Below are 21,083 nucleotides of genomic sequence, written 5' to 3' on the forward strand. Positions count from 1 at the left end.
CCATACCCACCTGTCAGTGCACCCCGTTCATGCAAACTACCCACTACATCTCTGAAATCTCGATGACATCAGAGCTCTGCAACTGCGCACTGACTTCTAATTCCTCCTTCACATGCTTTTCCAAGTTCAAGTGTAAGCATCTGACATGGGATCTCGATCACACTTCAGGGTAGATTCGGAGGTCCTAACCCATCACTTTCCCCTGCCCATGATTCCCCTTTCTTGCACTGCTTTACAGCCTTTGAGGTTCATCCTGAAAGGTACCAAGTTTAAAGCTAGACTCACTAGACTAGCAAGTCTGCTGGCAAAGATATTCTTACCTCACTTCATCAGGCAAGAGGCACCCAGACCTAGAAGATGGGGAAAGACTGTTCATTAAGTAGCAGCAAGAGTTATATCAAACTAAAATATATATAAAACTGAAGCATAAAGAAATACTTGATGCTACCTCTAGCCAAACCTTTCCATTTCCTATGAAAAATCCCTTCTGCCATCTGAACACTGATAAATCTTTGTTTATTCTTCTAAAAATGAGGATCACCTGCATGTGACCAAATTCTCTGAAACAATTCTGAACATATTTGAATTTCTGAAGTCAAATGTAGATGGCACAAATCAATGGAATACTCTGAGTAATAATCTATTGCGGGTCTAACACAAAGCATATAAAGAGAACAAGGAGAAGTTTAACCTGATGTTCAGCTTCCACATAGGGAACACGATGTTTAACTCAAGATTTTGAAGAAGTCAGGTACAAAGTATCAGTAAAAAGATGAAAATCTTAGAGCACTCAGCAACAGACACAGCACCTGAGAACCTTTAAAGGACACTTAGTACAGACGCCTTGATCCACAAGTCAGAATGCACAGAAGGTCCCTGAAGAAAATATAAATTTTGTTTAAAAATATTTAGAAAATATGAAGAGAAGCATAATTTGAAAATATTAGCCACCTTAATACTACATGTGCTCCGTCTGTTCAAATTCTGCGTTAAAACCAACCCTGGTTGTTAAGCTGATACTAGACACCATCTAACAGATGCTAAAAAACAAGACAGCATGTTCTTAATTTAAATGATATCAATACACCTAGAATCTCAAAGATACACTAAATTACATTACTCTAGAATTTTTTCTTAATTGAAATAGCGTGGCAGTAAGCTTTCTCATAAGAAGGTCTATTTTCCTAATAATTTTCATTCTACCAAAATGTACAAAGGTTGAATTGAGCAATATGCTGTGTTGTCTCTACCTCCTGCCTTCAGCCCTCCAAAAGTATAGGAAAATCAATCAAGTTTTACAATACTTTCAAAAATGAAGCACTGAAAATCTCATCACTTGAAACCCTGAATATTTCAATGGGTAAAGCCATGGCAAATGGACTTTCCATACTGGAAAATACTTCTGGTGCTCCTCAGGACATACAGATACAACCTGAATTCCTCATCCTTTGTGAACTATTTTTGGCCCTCACAGGAGTTTCACATAACTAACTTTTCACTGCAGTCAATGTAATCCACACACTCAAAATCTGAAACTTTGTCTATGTGATGGTTTCATACGGTATCAACCAATACAGTAAGAATTTAAGGAATTGCAAGCTAAATATAGCCCTTCCTCTGTAAACGATGTAAGATTACTTATAACAAAATTGTCTGAACTGTGTTCTCTAAAATATACAGTCCCCTTCACATGCATATACTTAGCAGAGAAAGGTTAGCTGGAGAGATCAAAGTAGTTCAAAGACGGGAGGCACCAAAGAGATCACTTGGTCTTACCGTTCAACAGACTTTTGCAAAAACGTCTTCTCTAATAAGACAGATAAGCAACTGTATCCCTTTGTATTTTTGCAAATACTTTTTATCTCTTGGCTGCATTTAGGCTCGCTTCTGAACGAAAATGAGGCTTATGCAGTTAAGCTATCCATCCATTTCTCCGCGTGTCTGTCCATCAGAATGTCTGAAATAAACTCTGCTGGCCACTGTCAAATTAGTCTGGCAGGAGGACAGATATTTCAGAAACAAAGTTTCTCAAACTTAGCACAAGTGAGAGGATATATTTTTTTTTTTTTTACTGGTTCATATCTAAATGTTGCTGTAGGAAATAAAAGGATGAGAAAGACGGACTCTAGTTGGACCATGAAATCTGGAAAAGAATGTACACGTTTCTTCAAGAGTTTTTAAACACATGTGCAATTCATTGCCTTTCACTAGATTAGTGTTAGTTCTTAAAAACACAGAATCTAATGCTTGCACTGAATTTAACACACAGAATTCATGCATTGTTCTATTGGTTTTCTCAGATACTGACTTACATGTCAGCCATAAGAGTTTTCGTGTCAAAACTGGGTTTAAATACAGAACACATAATGGATATAAACGGTGTTGTTCAGCAACAGAAATGAATGAGGATGTATTTTCACACCCTGACAAAATTATTACAACTATGCATTCAATTCCAGCACAAGAATTCAACTATGCTATCAAAGAATTTTTATATCTTTCCGTAACAGAGAAATTTTCTAAGTGAGTTCTGGCTAAATATTGACATTTTTCCATAAACGAAACTCTTTCTGAAATGTTGCTTAGGGAGCCTGGACGGAACCAGGCACTAGGAACCTCATTTATGCCTCGAGTCTGGCCTTTGACTAATCTTGTGCAGCTAATTTAATAAGTAGTAATTAAAGATCATTTCAGATCACTAGATAAAAATACAATCAAAAGTACAAAAAGACTTCTCTAAATATGAACCACAATTTGATTGCCACTCTTATTTCCTGTAACCCATTATCACATGAGTTTGAGGATGATCTGAGTGAAAAATATAAATCTCTTGGAAGATGCTGAGTATCAACACATGTCTTGGGGGGCTGTTGGCTGCACAGAACATTTCCCTGATGAAAATCATGAAAAAGTGTATTCTTGACAAGCCAAGCACAAATTTTTTTATGGAAATTATGAAATTTACAGCAACACCATTGGTTTATTTCCACTCTAAACAATGTTATTTCTTATTAATAACCATAAGGCAATATTTTACTGCTTTTAGAATGATTATGGGGATTTATGTTTAGGATGACTAAGTCATCACGCAAGTCCTTTCTAAGCCTTAAAAGGGCTACTCAAGATTAGATATATTACTAAGTCTGTAACAAGGACTTGGAAATAAATTATTGTAATATTTCTGATTTGCTCAAATTTAATTAAATATATGAAAACTCTCTAAAACCAGCTTCATGTATTTCTTCATGATTCAGTTACTCAGTGTGGGGGAGAATAGAAAAATTTGACCCTATAAAACTACTACTCATCAATCCTAACTATACTTCCTCAGTTCCCTAGAAGTTGAGAAAAACACACAGGGTTTGTGGCAGGCTCAATGACTCAAAAAAAGCCATTCTAGTAAGACCCAAGCGTCATCTAAATAATACACAGCACAACTAACCTTAAACAGTCTATAATTATGATAAGCTTCATAGTTCTAATTACTTTTCAGTAACACTGCTTTAAAGTGAGTTGAATTATAAAATAAAATGTGTCATAGGGCATTTATTTATGCATTTTTAAAGCAAGTATTTATAAAAGGATATAATTTTCCAGCAAATATCCAGCTTGCTGTTAATCTCCAGACCTTTTGCTTGTTGCCTTTCTTCTTCCAGCTGCTTTGCATTTGCAAATTGTGTCCCATCGGCGGGGGATTCTGGGAAGCTCTCAAAACTGAACTTGTCAACTTGGATAGCCATACTGTAGCAAAGGGGAAAGAAAGAGAAAAAAAAAAGGATTTTTACCATAACAATTTTCCAGATATTACTTCCGCAGAAAATGCAGATCACTGGGAAACCAGGTACTACAATATTAGTATATTTGTCTCAGTGGCATCAAGTCTGTGTACTAATGATATACAAGTCATATGATTTATGCTACTGAAAACAAAAGTCTAAGTCTATTGAAGATGGTAAGATTTTTTACAAAACACCAATCAACACCCTAATGTCTTTGTGAATGGTACAAGACACCCGTTTTGCAATTGCAACCAGTTGACCTTATTGTGGTTCTGCAGAGGTTCATCTGCCTTCACTCTTGATATGTAAAAGCTCCTGGTGTGCTTAAGACTTGATGAAAAAAGGCAACAAGACTGGGCCAAATGCTGGCCTATTAGTTTATTTATCGCAACCTATACACAAGTGAAGCAAAATATTATATACAAAAGCGTCTCCTGAAGTGAACAGTAACACACTTGGAAAGTCATGTGCACTTCATTGGTTTCACAAGCCAACTTCCTAAGTTTTCCTTTAAAAATTTCCTTATAAAACTCAGGAAGGAAAGACAAAACAACCACAGTACTAGGGCTGAAATGTGGCCCTTGTGTTTTTCTTTAAGAAGATACTTCCATCTTGCTTAATGTATCTTCATGAATTACAGGCAATATAATTTCAATATCATTGTATAATTCACTGGTAGTAAATGGTTAAATAATTGCTTTATTAAATGTACGGTAAGGCATAAAAGCAAATTAAATTAAATATATTATGCTATAATGCATACTAAATACTTATATGTTAAACTAGAAGCACTAATCTAATATAAAAGTGAATTTAGACCAGCTCACATCACATGAAATGTGGTTATAGCAGATCTAATATACTATGCTGCCAAAACAGCTTTAATTTCCTGAATTGTCTGAAATAGAAAAATAATTAGGGAAGAATTAAAACACATTGCTCTTGAGATGACTTTGCACTTAAGGACAACAGAAGACCAAGCAACGGCTTTGAAAACCATTCATGATGAAATGCAACTACAATCTAAGAAGGGGTATGGGAAGGGCATTTCACAAAACCACAGGATTACTACTGTTCCTTTATGTATTTCTATATATAAAGAGGGAAACATATTCCATAAATGTTGCCAAAAGGAAAACACTAGTAACAAAAGTCAATAAGAAAGGGATTTGAAATCCCCTCAGGTCAGAAGATATTTTCTGTAATGAGCATTAATTTAAGAGAATCTTGACCTTAAAAGAAACTGGGAGGAAATAAATGGCAATTGCAAGAACAAGGAATAATCTAGAGCTTATGAACGAAGTTTACTGGAAAGATGAATTCAAATAGGCCCATCATGCTTCACTCTGACATCTCAGGAGAAGTTGCTAATGTTCCAAAACTACCCTCATCATTAAAAAGTACAAATACAGCTCTGAGACAAAGGTGGCACAATGACTGTTTCTGTGAGCTATCTCTTCTGCAGACCACAGCTTTGCTGATCTTCACATTTAAAAATCAAAAAAAGAGGCAGAGGAATTAATCTGTTCCTCTCTAAGGGGTGTTTTTGTTTTGGCTATTTTTTCCTACAGCAAGAGATCATTAGAAGTTCTTCATTTGCATGCAAAGACCATCAAGTGCTGGGCATATAAAAAAGCTAACATGAGCTACAAAAGTGTATCACAGTAACTGCAGGAATCAAGCCAGAAATAAAGAATGTGATGAAAAACACCTAGATACAATCTGCAGAGGGGATTAAAAAAAAAAAAAAATTGGGCCTGAAACGATGACTAACAACATCAATTCTTACTGGCATTGAAGTATGATTTGATTCACTGAAGCCTTCACCAAAAGGGTTGTCAAACATGGGAACAGGCTGCCCGGGGAAGTGGTGGAGTCATCATCCCTGGAGGTATTTAAAAGATGTGTAGATGTGGTGCTTAGAGACATGGTTTAGTGGTGGGCTTGGCACTGTTAGGTAAATGGTTGGACTCGATGATCTTAGAGGTCCTTTCCAACCAAAACAATTCTATGATTCTATGATTCTGCAAATACCGGTTGATTTTCCTGGATTTTTCACGGGTAATGCATGTGGAAGACAGAGACGCAACCAGAACATTAGGAGAACCTTTTTGCCTTTGTTTCCAAGACTATTTCATCACTCTGTGGTATGCGAGCAGATGCAAACCCAGTACTTGATTTCTATTATATACACAGTACTGCTTAAATTCTCCCATAAATACTAATAGTTACCTATAGTCATATTTTGACAAGAAATTATCTTAGTTTCTGAACAGTTAAACATATTCAGAATCTGTCTCCCAACGGACCTGGAAAACAGCTCTCATCTAATTATTATGCCACAATTTTCTAAGTTAATGATATATCAGAGAAACATTCCTGCCTAACAATATTTAATATTTAATTGAGGGCATTCAGATTGCATTCTTCTGTTAATGGATCATTACTGGCAATATGGTTATTTTTTTTCTGGAAATTAAATATGCATGTAAGCACTTTTTTCCCCAACAGTCTACAGTAAATCCACATCAGCTTCAGGAATACAGACTAGATTACTCTTAACAACAGTTCCTTGTACAGCTCTGAAATAACTTTTATTAAGCTCTAAGGTATGGAAAACTTTACCAAATACGGCTCCTAGTACTCAGAACCTCTACTGATTTTTCAAATTTTTTTAACCCTGTTTTTATTTATACTGTGTATACTGTATTTAGCACAGTGACACCTCATGTCACATGAGAAGATACAAAACCACCCCCAACAATATACTTGCCAGATAGAAAGTAAAGAGATCTGAGCAAAAGAGAACTATGGAGAGAAAAAAAATCACACAAACCATATGATGAATACAGCTTTAGGCAGAATATATGAAAGTAAAAGACAGAGATAAAATAAAATTTTTCAAGACTATAGTAAAGCACGACAAAATTAAATTCTAGCTCTTTTCCTTCGACATATATGCCTTTCATCATCAGTATTCTGCTTCCTCCTTTGCTAAAAATATTCGCATCGAGTTTCGTCTGCATTTTTTATCAATAATGTTGCTTCAGTATTTATTCTCAGCCTATGGAATGTGTAGTAAATTGGAAGGCTTTACACAAAAACTCAAAACAAAAAATAAATACCGTAACCTAAATCAGTCAGTCACCCTTAAAAATTTGCCCCTACACAAACACAGCTTCTTCGCTTTACTTTTAATACACTGATTTCTCCCATCTCAAAAGACACATTTCACCAGTGAGGTATTAATGAATGGATGAACAATTCCTGAAGTCAGTTAACTGAAGGAGAAAATGGATATTCTGGATTTTGGGTTACAATCACCAACTAAAAAAAGGACTTTCCAATTTTTAAGTGATATGTAGAGATCACATAGGCTTTATCCTAAAAGAAGTAAGGCAGTGAAAGGCAACCTCTTGACCATCGCCCAACTTTGTCATGGTGCTGTGCATCAAAATAATGACACTGAAAGGTATTTTAGCTGTAGAAGTCTTTCTCCACTTCTGTCTACAGTTACTCTACAACCTATGTTTCTTGCCAAGAGTTCTCTGCACTTCTTTTCTCCCCAAATTTGTCCTTCTTTGTTGCGATATACAAGAATCTATAGAATCTATAGAGAAAGAAGTAAAAAAGGAAAATTCAGATTGAAACAGTCACTTGATTTATTACGAACGGCTAGAATAATGATGGCTCACATTGTGCAAGGGTAACTGTATACACAGTACCTTGCCCTTCACAGTAATTACATATCAGGGAAAATGTAAAGATCTTAAAACGCAGAAGTTTAAACACATACTCGCCCCACGAAAAGAGAACAGAATTTCATTTTAACCTTCTTTGCCTCGTGGGTAGCTATCCAAATTTCCTACAAGAAGAGTTTTCAATAAATCATGAGGTATTTGTATAAAAACACTGCATTATGTAAAAATATTTAATAGCCAATCCTGCAAATGCAAAGCAGGTTTTGTTTCTCTCTGGCTAACCTTGCTTGTGCGGGAGGAGGGATAAAGTAACAACAGTTTTCATGAATAATGAAACAATCGTGTTTTGAAACTACTGGGTTTTGTCATGAAACAAGCCCAAGCTGTTGTGACAGCTACTCAGACAACCAAGCATCGTTACAGGGATGCAAATTATTCAAATACAAATTAAGCGAATGAAGAGGAAAAGGTCAGCTCATTGGCAATGCTGATGGTATGTCTGCACGGCATCATCTCACGTCACCTGTCAGGATGACTTACAGGGAAAAAAAATGACAAACCTTCTGATGGTGCAGCAGACATTTCAATGACAGTTATCTAAAGTCCTATTAAAGTAACAGTACAGAATTATTAAAGACACCAGACAGTTCATTTCACCACTTCTCATAAAATGAGTTTCAACTTTACCGGAAATATTACTCTGTGCTGACAACAAAATGCACAACAGAAAGGACTTGGTATCAAGGAAAAAATCTTCCTCTAAATGGCATCATGACTATTCCTGAGCCAGCACCTTGCACATCCCTCTTTACTAAAGCAGTGCCAGTTAAAATTAAGCAACACCGACAGTTTCACAGAAGTGGCAAGTAGCAGATAAAATTAATAGGTGAAAAATTCAGTAAGAGCGTATTGCCTGTAGTGCTATAAACTCCTGCCCTTGCTCCTGGCAGGAGAGCAGCAAGTCCCAGGCATACCCTATCCCCCAGTGATGCATCTTGGCTCTTTTGATGTCCTTGTCTCGTATAAGAGGATGACTCTATAAAGTGAAATTAAATATGTCACACTCTCCAAATAAAACAGGGTTAAAAGCAGGCATGGTATTAAAAGAAAAGCAGCAATCTGGTTAACATAACTAGATTTTATCTTTCATTAAGTAAATAAAACACTGCTACTTAGGTTGGAAGAATAAAATCTAGAGATAGTCCTTATTCAATTATCTTTAGGAAGAAATGATGCAACAGGAACCCAAAAACTCTTCCTCATGGCTAACTATCTATTTAAATACTATCACCCACAGATGAATTTGCAAGTTGTTTCCATAATGAAGCTGAAAGGAGGCAGTTGGAGATTTTATTCAATCTTACGCTTCCTGTTCATCCTCCTTTCTTATATAAAGTAGACAGCAGGGACACACAGACAGACCATATTACTACTACTTATGCAAAATACTTAGGTATATGAATAGTCCCTGTATAGTCAATGACTTTAAATCTCAGGAAGAAGCTAGAAGCAAGGATGATATTCTTGTTCTTACTTTCACAAGGAAAAAAATACACATAAAGACAAGACTACTTTAAAAAAAAAGAAACTTCACCTGATTCTTCCACTGTTCAATCTCAGTAATAATGTTTTTAAAACATCATGTTTCAGGTACACATAATTCCACCCTAAATACAAGTTCTGCAGCTGATATAAAAAATGGTAGTGACACCCCAGTATCCAATAATTTATAGGCAAAGAGGGACCTCAAGAACCAAATCTCTTGTGAGATGAAAACATATGTATCACTAGATGAAAAAGAGACAGTAAAGTAGCCCAAATTAACATATACCTTGTGTATACTTCTAATTATTTCACTGCTTTACAAGTGTAATCTATATTTCAGTCACTACTATAAAATACAACTGTAAAAATAAGCAGCTCAAGCGACCCATAAGTAATGATCTCTCCTCCTGGCCTAAAACTGACTTCATAAAGAAAAAGGATTGCTTTAATATCTGAACTAAGCAGAGCAAAAGAGAAATTTTTCCATTCATCTTGGAAAGGTCAATTAAATTAAAAAATTTGCATTTAGAACTTAATTATTTATTTAAAATAATTGAAGTAGAGATAAAATTCAAACTAGAGTGCTGAACTCTGTAAAATTCTACAGCTTATTTTATCTGATCCACACCACTTCAGATGATAAAAAGTTAAACTAGGAAAGAATAGTTCTAGTGTATATAATGTAATATTTGAAAATGGAACAGTGTTAAGAGATAGTTAGCTACATAAATCCTTGGTTTAGATGAGATTATACTATGCATGCTGAGAATCTGGCTTTTTAATTTGTAACTCCAAATCTGAAAACCATAAACTGGAAATGAAGAGGCTTAAAAATTAGCTTCAACTTGCATCTTTTTTCACTTGCCCATTTAAATAATTTGGACTTCTATGGCAATCACCATGCAGAAAAACTCTTAGATACTTCAGGAAATAAGAAATTAAAAAAAAATAATAATGGTAACAGCCTACTCTACAAATACACCAATTTCTACAGGGGGCATAAGAGACTAATAATCAATAGTCATTCACTCCATTAGGAAATCTAGAAAAGCCTAATCATGATAATACTTGAAGACTGAGTTGAATATCCCCCCTTTATTTATCACAGCTGAACTACACAAGGATTGTAATCCTGTCATTATCCAAAATAATGCCATACTGTACCTCCTACCTCTCTCTCAGTGGAATATTAATAATCAGAGAAATAAATTTCAAAAGGTGTATGTTCATATTTAGTTGCTCATTTGTATAATTCAGTATTGCCTTTACATGGCAGAAAGTTCAAAAGAAAACATATGTAAATTAAAAACATTGAATTTTGTGCCAGATATAAAAAACCAGACCAAAAAACCTCATTCTACAGTCATGCCCAGTCATTATTCCAGCTGTCTCAATCTTCTCAGGAAGAGATTGAGATTACCCACCCCAAAAAATAAAGAGAAAAATACAGTGGAATAAGGCAAGCATCTCTGTTATATTCAGAGCACCTTTTCCAGGTAGCCTCAAGGGGAGGAACCAGCTACTCACCTGTTCCAACCCTTATCTCCATCCTGACTCCGCACACACTTAGCATTAAGGACCATGGTACTAAAACCCCAAATGCCTCTGCTTTTGGAACACTCCAAAGAAACCAGAAACACTGGTAAGAACACTGTGGTCAGGAATCACCACCAGCTCACTTCACAGCATGGTCTGTGTCCTGTCCCAACACTGATGGTTGTTGCTGCTCCCAGGGCACAGTGGTATGGTACATGTGGAGTTGTGTCTTTGTAGGACACCAAGACCCTCAGAGGGGTCTCACAGCCTCTTACACATGATAAACCTGGAGCATCAACTCACTTTCTCTTCAGAGAAAAAGCTTGAAAATCCCCAATAAATCAAGTAATTGATGGCAATGCTCCTCTTTTACAGGAGTATGACCATAAACGTTGCACACACCTGAAAGGTCATATTCAGAGAAGATACTGAGATCCTAGTCAAAACCAAGCTCAGGGTGCTTGAAACTAAACAGTGCTCAAAACACCAGAACAGTCTATACAACTGAGAAATCATTCATACATGAACTGCCAGGGGGGGTTCAGGTTGGACATTAGGAACCATTTCTTCTCAGAAAGGGTCATTAGACATTGGAATGGGCTGCCCAGGGAGGTGGTGGAGTCACAATCTCTGGAGGTGTTTAAGAAAAGAGTGGACATGGCACTTAGTGCCATGGTCTAGTTGACATGGTGGTGTCAGGGCAATGGTTGGACTCAATGATCCCAGAGGTCTCTTCCAACCTGATTGATTCTGTGATTCTGTGATCTCCGTGACTACACAAGAGGAAATGAAGTGGCACAGAGCTTTACATACAACTTTTTCATAAAGGAAGTGATTCAAACATTTTTGGGGTAAAATGATAGGATGCATGAATGCTCAGTGTGCAAGTATACACATTTTGCCATGGACCATCACTTCAAGATACTACTAGGTTTTACATTCATAGTGAATTATTAATTTACAATCTACTTGCTTGTCTGCTTTTTTATAGATGAAGATAACATTTGCCCTTTTCCCAGAGCACTGCACTAGAAGTTCACCTTGAGATGATTTACCGTGATAATCAAATTCTTTTCCAAGTCACTGTTTTCCCAAACAATTTCCCTTCATAGACGTACAACCTGTATATTTCTATCACATGTGACCTTCACATTTTCCAGATTTCTTAAAAAAAAAAAAAAAAAAGCTGTTCAGAGCACTCCTTGGTTAGTTCCTTGAAGAGTCTTGTATTCAAGTTAGTCCAGTCCACAGACTTGAAAATGTTTATTTTGCCACAGCTTCACTGATTCATTTGGTATGTAAAGGAGTTAGACAGATTTTATTACAGAGTCTCAAATCCCAGAAGCAAGTTTTGTGAGTAACACCATACTTAAACTAGCCTTAAACTTCATTTGGGGGACAATTAGGACATAATCAGTTTAAGAAACCAAAGCACCAGTACAACAGCGAACATCTCCCACCGTAGCAATCTAGTCCATGAGTTTTGACCTACAGAGCTTATTTTTTAATTATTACCAGGAATAATGTTCACAAACATGAGCGGGGGCACAAGAAGCTTTAATCATGCTCCCTAAATCTTAGCTCCCAGTGAGGAAGCTTCATCTGAGGAGGTGAACAGGTTCCATAGCAGTCAACTGCTCAGCACTATTAATAAAAATTATACACATCTCGCACACACACACACACACAATTTTCACCTAAACAATATTTTTCCTACAAAAACACGGTATGCATGAGAAATTTATTTAGTGCTTCCTCCATCAATAACACCTAAATGTGTATTTAGAAACATGCTCAGAAACAAGCTATTTTCAGAAAGCAAATTCTCCCACTGAGCAGTGAAGCAGCCTGAAAGACAGAATTACAGAATCAATTAATTACAGAATCAATCAGGTTGGAAGAGACCTCTGGGATCATCGAGTCCAACCATTGCCCTGACACCACCATGTCAACTAGACCATGGCACTAAGTATTGGTCTTAGCAATTCTCGTCAACAGTTAGATCCTTAATGCACGTTAACATGATAGCCTCAAAGGACCTGCACTCCACCCAGGAAATAATAGTTAATAAACCAAGGCGTTGCTTCTATCGCTAATTATACTCAGCCTTTAGCAGCCGTGGATCCAACTTCAGCAATATGCAGAGCTAGGATTGTCTTCACTTGTATCTCATCATGTTCGTATCGATTTAATTGTTACAATGAGAACAGTTTTCTTCACTACATTTGGAGGAAGTGGAGGGAAGGGGGATCAAAAATAGTACAAGTTATGAGCAGTCAGCTAATGGTGTCTGAGATAAAGATACTTTGGTTTTGATAGACTTCCCGAGCACCTCTTGTTATGATGGCAAGCACAAAGCCCCCAGTTGAGGAACAATTTAAAAGAAAACCTCCCCATTATGACCTGTCAACTAAAAGTTCACACTGAAGGTATCATTTTCAGCATGCTACTAAACTTTTTCAAAATTTTCATGATTTTTAAGAGAAAGTATTCTTCTTAAAATGAGGAATATCCTATCAGGATTAAGGAGTTGTGTAATTTTTCATCTATTTCACTCATGGCTACTTGACATAAAGCTTTTAAAATGTCTAGCTTTAAAAATATATATATTTTAGATTAATCTTTTCAGTGCTTCATAAACAGAGAAAATTATTTCAGGTAAAAAATTAACTTATTATTTAGAAGCTTTGGTAGGGTTTTAAAATACGTAAATGTTCAAGGTGGGGGTTTTTTTGGCATTTTTCTGGCATTTCTTTTTAATCTAGAAATTTACAAAGTCTTTTCATTCACCTAAATCGAAACTTTATGGACTAAGAAAAAATTTTAGTCAAAATTCTGTGAATCTCTGTTTATTTGTAGTATTCCTTATAGATAATAAAAGCTCAGAAGATAATGCTGTCTAAATTTCTGCAAGACAATTTTTCCTTTAAAAAAATGCAAACTGCAAGGTGAAATTCAAAGGTACCAAAATAGAAAACAATGATTTGAAATCTCTTTTATGAAAAGTACATATACTTTCCAATCATTGACTAGATTTTACTGACTATAATAAAAACATATGTAGGCATATCTAGATTTAGGCATCCATTTCAAACCAATCCCAGTTTAAGAATCAGTCTTATTCTCCATTTTTAGGGCGGGAAAGATCAATATATTTTCACTTTCAGCTTATCAGAGAGTTCAAATTCACTTCTATATAGACCACCAACATTTTTTTTTAACCATCCTGTCCAACCTGGTTCCCAGTTCCTGCAAAGAAGCCAAAAGTCCCAAACAAATGCACAGAGGGGCACACAGATTCACACACATGGTGTTAGGCCAATTTGACTGTTTAGAAAAAATAAAATTTCCTTCCCGTTTATAAAGAACACTTTAACATAGCAAATCCCAGAGTCAGATTATCCCAAAATGACAGGCTAGTACTACCCGACAAATTGTACCCCAGAATTGTATGGTAGTTTTACAAACCTTCCCATCCACAGCTGAGAAGTCCCCAGGCTTCTGATGTGCTAATTTGGCCTGAGTTATTCAGTTATACAGGTATAAATGGATTATAGGGTTAATATTAAAACTGGAAGCATATATTATTAAAATTGGGTTTATATATCCTATACTAAGCAATTAATACCATAAATATACTAAGCAAGGATTACACAATCTGCTTTGTTCTGAAACTAAGCTTTTTATACAAAAGATTTCCCTTTTCATTGCTTACTATTCTCCATTTTTCTTCTTCCATACAACTAAAAGAGACACCATCAAGCAGTAAATCAAGGACTAAAGCTGCAGAGATTTTTTTACTCCCATTTATTCCCATTGAGCCTCCCTCAGGGATACACAAATTGGAAATTGCTAAATTATCATCTAATAGGCAGAAACAATGTAGGCGAGACCAATTAAGTAAAAGGCAGAAAGTTGTATGAGACATGTAATTAAATGAAATTCTTTGACTAGACTACATCAGAATCATTTCCCAAAAAGGACAAAACTTGACTTTAATCAGCACGACACGTTGTATGACATGTCACTAAAATAGTACATTAAGAATTTTGATATTACTCAAAAGAGCAGTTTTCTTAATTGTAAATCAAGTTACTTCCAGGTGGCAGGAAATGGGCTAAAGAGCAGCATTCCTTCCTAAATATACAAGACTAATGACAGATAATTAAGTATAAAGTCATAAAAGAGTAGTTTATTTTTTTTTCCAGCTGTAATACCCTTCAAATAGGTACCTACATGCATTTTTTTCAGTTGAACTGTTCTCTAACAGAAAACCATACGCCATCACAGAACACAGGAAATCACCAAATCAAATCACCACCTTAATTGCCAACTGCAATGAGAGTGACAATAAGTAGGGATAATTTTGGCTTGTAATCATGAACATCATCAAAAAGAATAATGCAGTGGGGTGAAAATAATGCAGTGCAAACAATTCTCACAAGTTTTCCGGCTCTTCATCTCTAGCCATTCTCAGCATTGAGGCAAACTATTGCTCGTTGCAGGCACCAGCTCAGCAGTGCCCAGAGCCCTGTCCTCATGCCACTGCATGGGCACTTTGGTCTAGCCCTTGGCAGCTACTTCAGAAACTGGAACACAGGCTGGGATGAAAACATACTCCAGAAGGCAGAAGTGAGTGACTCTACAGGGCTACAGAAGCCAACGGAACAGGAGAAGCAACACTTACCTCTCTCCATGGTGCTTTTCTACGCTCTTCCTTTCTGAAAATTGCTTAAACTAGTCAAAAAGTACACCAACTTCACCTCATTTTGAGACCAACCCATTAGGATTTAGTTAAACCAATAACTGTTCATCTAGCTGATAATGAAAATATCAGACACGGATTAACAGCTCTAAGGACAAATTGCCTTTTGAAACTAAATTAATTCTGCAATTGTTCAGCAAACAAGGGGGGCAAACAGTTTCGCAAACCTGTGGCAACCTGTGCACCCTAAGACAAATCGGTATTTTCCTTCAAGTAATTCCCAGTAACTCACTTTTGATCTATCTGTTTTTATATTTCTTTAGGTAATACCATTTCAATAGCAAATCTCTGACCTTCTGTCTCTATAAAGTTCCTATCCTATTGGAATACATTTGCAAAGTAGGCTTAGAAACCCTGCTTAAATCACAGAATCATAAAATCATAGAATGGTTTGGGTTGGAAGGGACCTTAAAGATCATCTAGTTCCAAACCCCCTGCCACGGGCAGGGACACCTTCCACTAGACCAGGTTGCTCAAATCCCCATCCAACCTGGCCTTGAACACTGCCAGGGAGGGGGCAGCCACAGCTCTCTGGGCAACCTGGGCCAGTGTCTCACCACCCTCACAGGAAAGAATTTCTTCCTAAGATCTAATCTAAATCTCCCCTCTTTCAGTTTAAAACCATTCCCCCTCATCCTGTCACTACATGCCCTTGTAAAAAGTCCCTCTCCCGCTTTCCTGGAGGCTCCCTTCAGGTACTAGAAGGCTGCTAGAAGGTCTCCCTGGAGCCTTCTCTTCTCCAAGCTGAACAACCCCAACTCTCTCAGCCTCTCTTCACAGGAGAGGTGCTCCAGCCCTCTCATCATCTTTGTGGCCCTCCTCTGGACTCGTTCCAACAGCTCCATGTCCTTCTTATGTTGGGGGCCCCAGAGCTGGACACAGCACTGCAGGTAGGGTCTCATGAGAGCGGAGTAGAGTGGCAGAATCCCCTCCCTCGACCTGCTGGCCACGCTGCTTTTGATGCAGCCCACGATACGGTTGGCTTTCTGGGCTGCAAGTGTACATTGCCGGCTCATGGTGAGCTTCTTGTCAACCATCACTCCCAACTCCTTCTCCTCAGGGCTGCTCTCAATCCATTCTCCTCCCCGCCTGTATTTGTGCTTGGGATTGCCCCAACCCACATGGCCTCGTTGAACTTCCTGCGGTTCACACAGGCCCACTTCTCAAGCCTGTCAAGGTCCCTCTGGATGGCATCCCTTCCCTCCAGCATGTTGCCCACACCGCACAGCTTGGTGTCATCGGCAAACTTGCTGAGGGTGCACTCAATCCCACTGTCCATGTCGCCGACAAAGATGTTAAACAGGACTGGTCCCAATACCGACCCCTGAGGAATGCCACTCATTCCTCATTATCAAAATAATTATCATTATTATTATTATCAAATCACTATCATTATTTCATTAATGTAAATACCAGTTTATTGTGTATTTCAGACATGTACACAAAGTAAAATGGAAGACTTGGAAAGGAAATAAAGTGATTTGCTTTCTCAATTGAACAGTATGGAAATGTCGAAAACAAAAACGCCACGTGGCTTAAATTGCTTTAGGAAAAAAAATAACCAGTTTATATGAAAAGAACAAGCAGCTTACTTTTTAAAAACGCTAGATTTTTTAAAATGCTTATTATTTGTATAAATCAGTTCCTGTGCACATGGGATCAAAAAGAAGTGAGTTTGTGTAGTTGATAGCAGCACTGAGAACAGCAAAAAGAAATATGAAAGACAAAAAACAGAGCTTGCTTTGGTAAGCAAGTTTTCAGGACAAGTAGTACAGACATAGCCAACTGTCTAACGTCACTACGTGCCTGAAAACTACGTGCCTGTACAGGAGTCCAGCCTGCACAGCCTCTCAGATAATGCCAGATAAAAGACAAGAAGCTCTCTTTCAAAATTACAGATGGCCAGCCCTTTCCAGAAAAGGAAACCTCACATCAAAATACAAGAGAGAATACAAGAAAGAAGTTGACTTGAACACACATAGAACAGCCTGGGAAACAAACAATAAGGAGTACTGACGTAAGAATATTCCTCATCTAGATTTAAATTCCACGATTAAAGCCTGCGTATATATACTTATTGTCTGTCGTCATCATTTTATCACCACTCACTAATTACTCCGTAACTTACTTTCATTAAATACTCTGTTTCATATTAAAGAGAACATGACTCTGAATATCCTTAATTAAGTCCTGTCCCACTCAAGTCACTGTGTATTCAGAAGGAAAATAAGTGACAGCCAAAATAAGCTGCTAGTGATGCCCATCTTAAGATACGCTTTCCACCAATATATTGAGGGGAAAAAAGGCAATATTAGTAAAGTATGATGCATCTATTTTGCCTGATGCTGTTGGGTATGACAGTGCTGCTGTAGGATGTGATGGGATAAAGGCTGCTCATGAGTAATATAAAATATGTTAATAAAAAACAGTTTTGAGTTTTATTTACAGAACATAGCACAGCCTATTATAGAATCATAGAATCACAGAATGGTTTGGGTTGGAAGGGACCTTAACGATCATCCAGTTCCAACCCCCCTGCCACAGGCAGGGACACCTTCCTCTAGACCAGGTTGCTCACAGCCCCATCAAACCTGGCCTTGAACACTGCCAGGGAGGGGGCAGCCACAGCTTCTCTGGGCAACCTGCTCCAGTGTCTCACCACCCTCACAGGAAAGAATTTCTTCCTAATGTCTAATCTAAATCTACCCTCTTATTTAAGCCTATGGGTATTTTTAAAAACATCTCAATCACTTAAGACACACTCACTTTCTAAGTTTACTTTAGCACTTACAAGTCTAAATTAGAATGAAAAACAGGACCTCAGCTCCCAACTTCAAGCATGACGCATATGCTCTCCTATCTTTAAATTAATGTTTCTGAACTTCTTAACTTTCACCTTTTGTTTCATTTTACATATGGACTTTGCTTTTCCCTCCAGTGAATAATGAATAATATACAATATAGAGTGTAATGCCTAGGAGTAAATCTAAACTGAATTCGGGGGGAGGGGGCGGAATGCAACTAAATTGTTACAGGATCCAAAGCAGTTAAGATCTGCTCAAGCAGCTAAAAAGACAACACTTTTAGCAATAACAGATATCAAATATATAAGAAAAAAACCCTAAAGATTTACAAGTGCATGGAATTAATAATGACAAAATATTTATTAAATCTACAGATGTCACTGCATTCTTTTACTCCCATTTCTTCCAAAGTTCAATGGATTTAATCATGCAGTTTCTTTTCTAAGGGCGAAAATTTTGATCGTTTCATGATTTTTATTGTCATAAGTCTTTCTAGAAAAATAAATTACTCTCTTGTGTGATATCTTTAGTAGATGTAGGTTTACTAATCTCAAGGTACCAAAACATTTGTGTTTTGATGTATTCTTTATTTCAGTGAAGAAATCACCTATTCTCAATCTCAGTTCTATTAATAATTAAGATGATTTTTTGTAACACAAAACTTTTCTCAAAAATATAGAGAAACCTTTAGACAAAACTTTAGCCCTGCCCATAAATTGTCATTGCTTAAACTAAGTTAACTTGGGGGATAATAATCATTTGTTTAATGTGCACTTAAGATTCTAAAAATCTATCCTCTGGTTTGTTGGGTCAGTGACTCCAAATCAAATTTCTTTCATTTATCGTTTAATTCCTCCCTTCTAATCTTCTAATCCCCACACTCAGATTATTAATGTTTATAATATTGTTCCCACTCTTCACTACCAATAACAAGCTTTTCCAAAGTCTCTGCTACACCCAGAAGAGGAGGAAGTGCAAAGGAAGATGAGAATTTGGCCAAGTAATCAGAATTCAGTTAACATTTCTGTAGATAATACATGGTCCAGGCCATGATGAAACCCTTTATTGTGCTCTTCCACCCCAGTAACAGTTTTTAATATTTATAAATATGGAAAAGAAAGGTTATTCACCAAAAACTGGAAGTTCTTTTAAGACGCTTGGTCCACTTGAGTGTTTATGTATTGGTTACATTCACCTTTATGACGTAAGCTACTTTTTTAGCCTTAGCCATATCACCTCTCTTAACACCTCACTCAAGCTGAGATCTATCCACATGCTGCTGGATAAAAAAAAAAAAAAAAGGAAAGCATACTTCCCTCACCCCTTTCAGCTTCTCTCATTGTCCAAACTACATTTAAAAATAAAAAATGAGACTGATAAAAGGAAAAAGTCAGGTGACTTTTTGAACTGCAGGTCTTAAAGAGTTTGCAGTTGACTCCATCAAGCTCTGTGCTAAATTAGTCTCTGGCCTCTCCACTTGTCTTTCTCTTGAGAAGAGACAAGTTGCATCTTTTCCTGCTACCAATGAAAATATGTCTAGCTTAATTGGGGCAAATGTACTGTAGCTCTGTGAGCCACTCAGTTAAGTGCAGAGATGCTCTCCAGACCACAGACTATTGATCTAAACTTCGGGACAATTTTATAACTCAAAAGACCAAGCAGCTGTTGGAAACTTACTCATGATAATATGAATATAATTACTATAGCAGCTTCAATGTATTCTTCCTCAGGTATTTTCAATAAGAGCTGGAATTAAGGAAAAGCATCCATCATTAGTCACAACCAGTGAATCAGGAACATAAATCAGTGAATTAGAAACACAGTTCAGTGAATTAGAAGCACATCCGATCTGGGCCAGCATAGCATGCACAGCAGAGTCAAATCTCTTGTTGGTATCCAACACAAATGAAAATCCCGACATATTCAGTGCTGAAAACTAAGAAAAGGAGATTATCTGGCATGTTAGCTCTTTATTCGGAAGCCAGAAGTTACTCAGAAAACTCCAAACGCTTTGTGCTTCATTTTACGCTAGTTTCGTGACTACATATCACACAGTCCTATTAGTACCCATCAGGACCTGCAACATGATCATTGTTGATATAAAAGGAGCCCAGAGCTCCAATGCACTTAACATGCATCAGAGACTTTGTGTCCTAACTAGGGAAAAACCATAACAGGATAAGAGCTGAAGATGACAGGTTCCTCTTTGCAGATGCTGGCTGTGTCTCATCATGAAACAAAAAGCATGGCTCAAATTAACTCGACTAAGTGAAACAGCTGCGCAACCATCGCTAGAAATCTTTGTACCTGTTTGAAGTAATGATAAAAGATAACTCCACTTAACTTGAAGTGTACATATCTACTGGTGCAGAGACCTCCACAAACAGCCTTAGAGTTATAGAGAATCCAAACTACACGTCCTTCTACTGATAGTGGTCTTGACCTATGAAAACCTGATTCTATTTACACAAGGACATGCAAAATATGAAAAGCTTTGTCCCCAGAAGATGTACAGAAACAAACCAGTTTTCCTTATGAAGTGACAGAATATTTTAACTGCTGTTACCATATTTAACTTGAACCACAAAAACTGTTCTCCATTGCTGAAATTCAGAATAAGTCTCTGTCCCTTTTTTCCTCTTTGTTATCAGAAAACGGCTGCTGTAAAGCTCCTTTCTTCTCAAATGACAGGAATCCTAGTGGAGAAGACATTTAGTAGTGTTTCTAAGAAGGCTTCCATGAGGAATGTTCCTGAAAAGGATGGAGAAAGATGAGTAGGTAAAGTAGTCATTCTTACTGGCAAGGGATCTAACAGTGGGATTTACTTCAAAATAAAGAAAACCATACTGCTGTCTACACAGGTACTTAAATACCCATTAAATTCAAGGGAGGAGATAAACAGGGTGGTCCCCTAACAAAGATCTGGGAAGCCATGAGGATGACCCTTACTGCT

The 21,083-nt window shown here is 37.1% G+C and overlaps 1 protein-coding gene across 4 annotated transcripts in view; it reads right to left on the reverse strand.

Moving 5' to 3' along the window:
• The window catches only part of TRAPPC9 (trafficking protein particle complex subunit 9), a 525,994-nt gene that overhangs the window by 266,933 nt on the left and 237,978 nt on the right, over positions 1-21,083 (reverse strand). For all 4 annotated transcript variants that reach the window (XM_068396800.1, XM_068396798.1, XM_068396799.1 and 1 more), the window contains one exon: positions 3,588-3,741. In XM_068396800.1, the coding sequence (XP_068252901.1) occupies positions 3,588-3,741 (154 nt within the window). The remainder of the gene's footprint in view (positions 1-3,587; positions 3,742-21,083) is intronic.

This window comes from Nyctibius grandis, chromosome 3, assembly GCF_013368605.1.
Source record: "Nyctibius grandis isolate bNycGra1 chromosome 3, bNycGra1.pri, whole genome shotgun sequence".
Taxonomy (NCBI): Eukaryota; Metazoa; Chordata; class Aves; order Nyctibiiformes; family Nyctibiidae; genus Nyctibius; species Nyctibius grandis.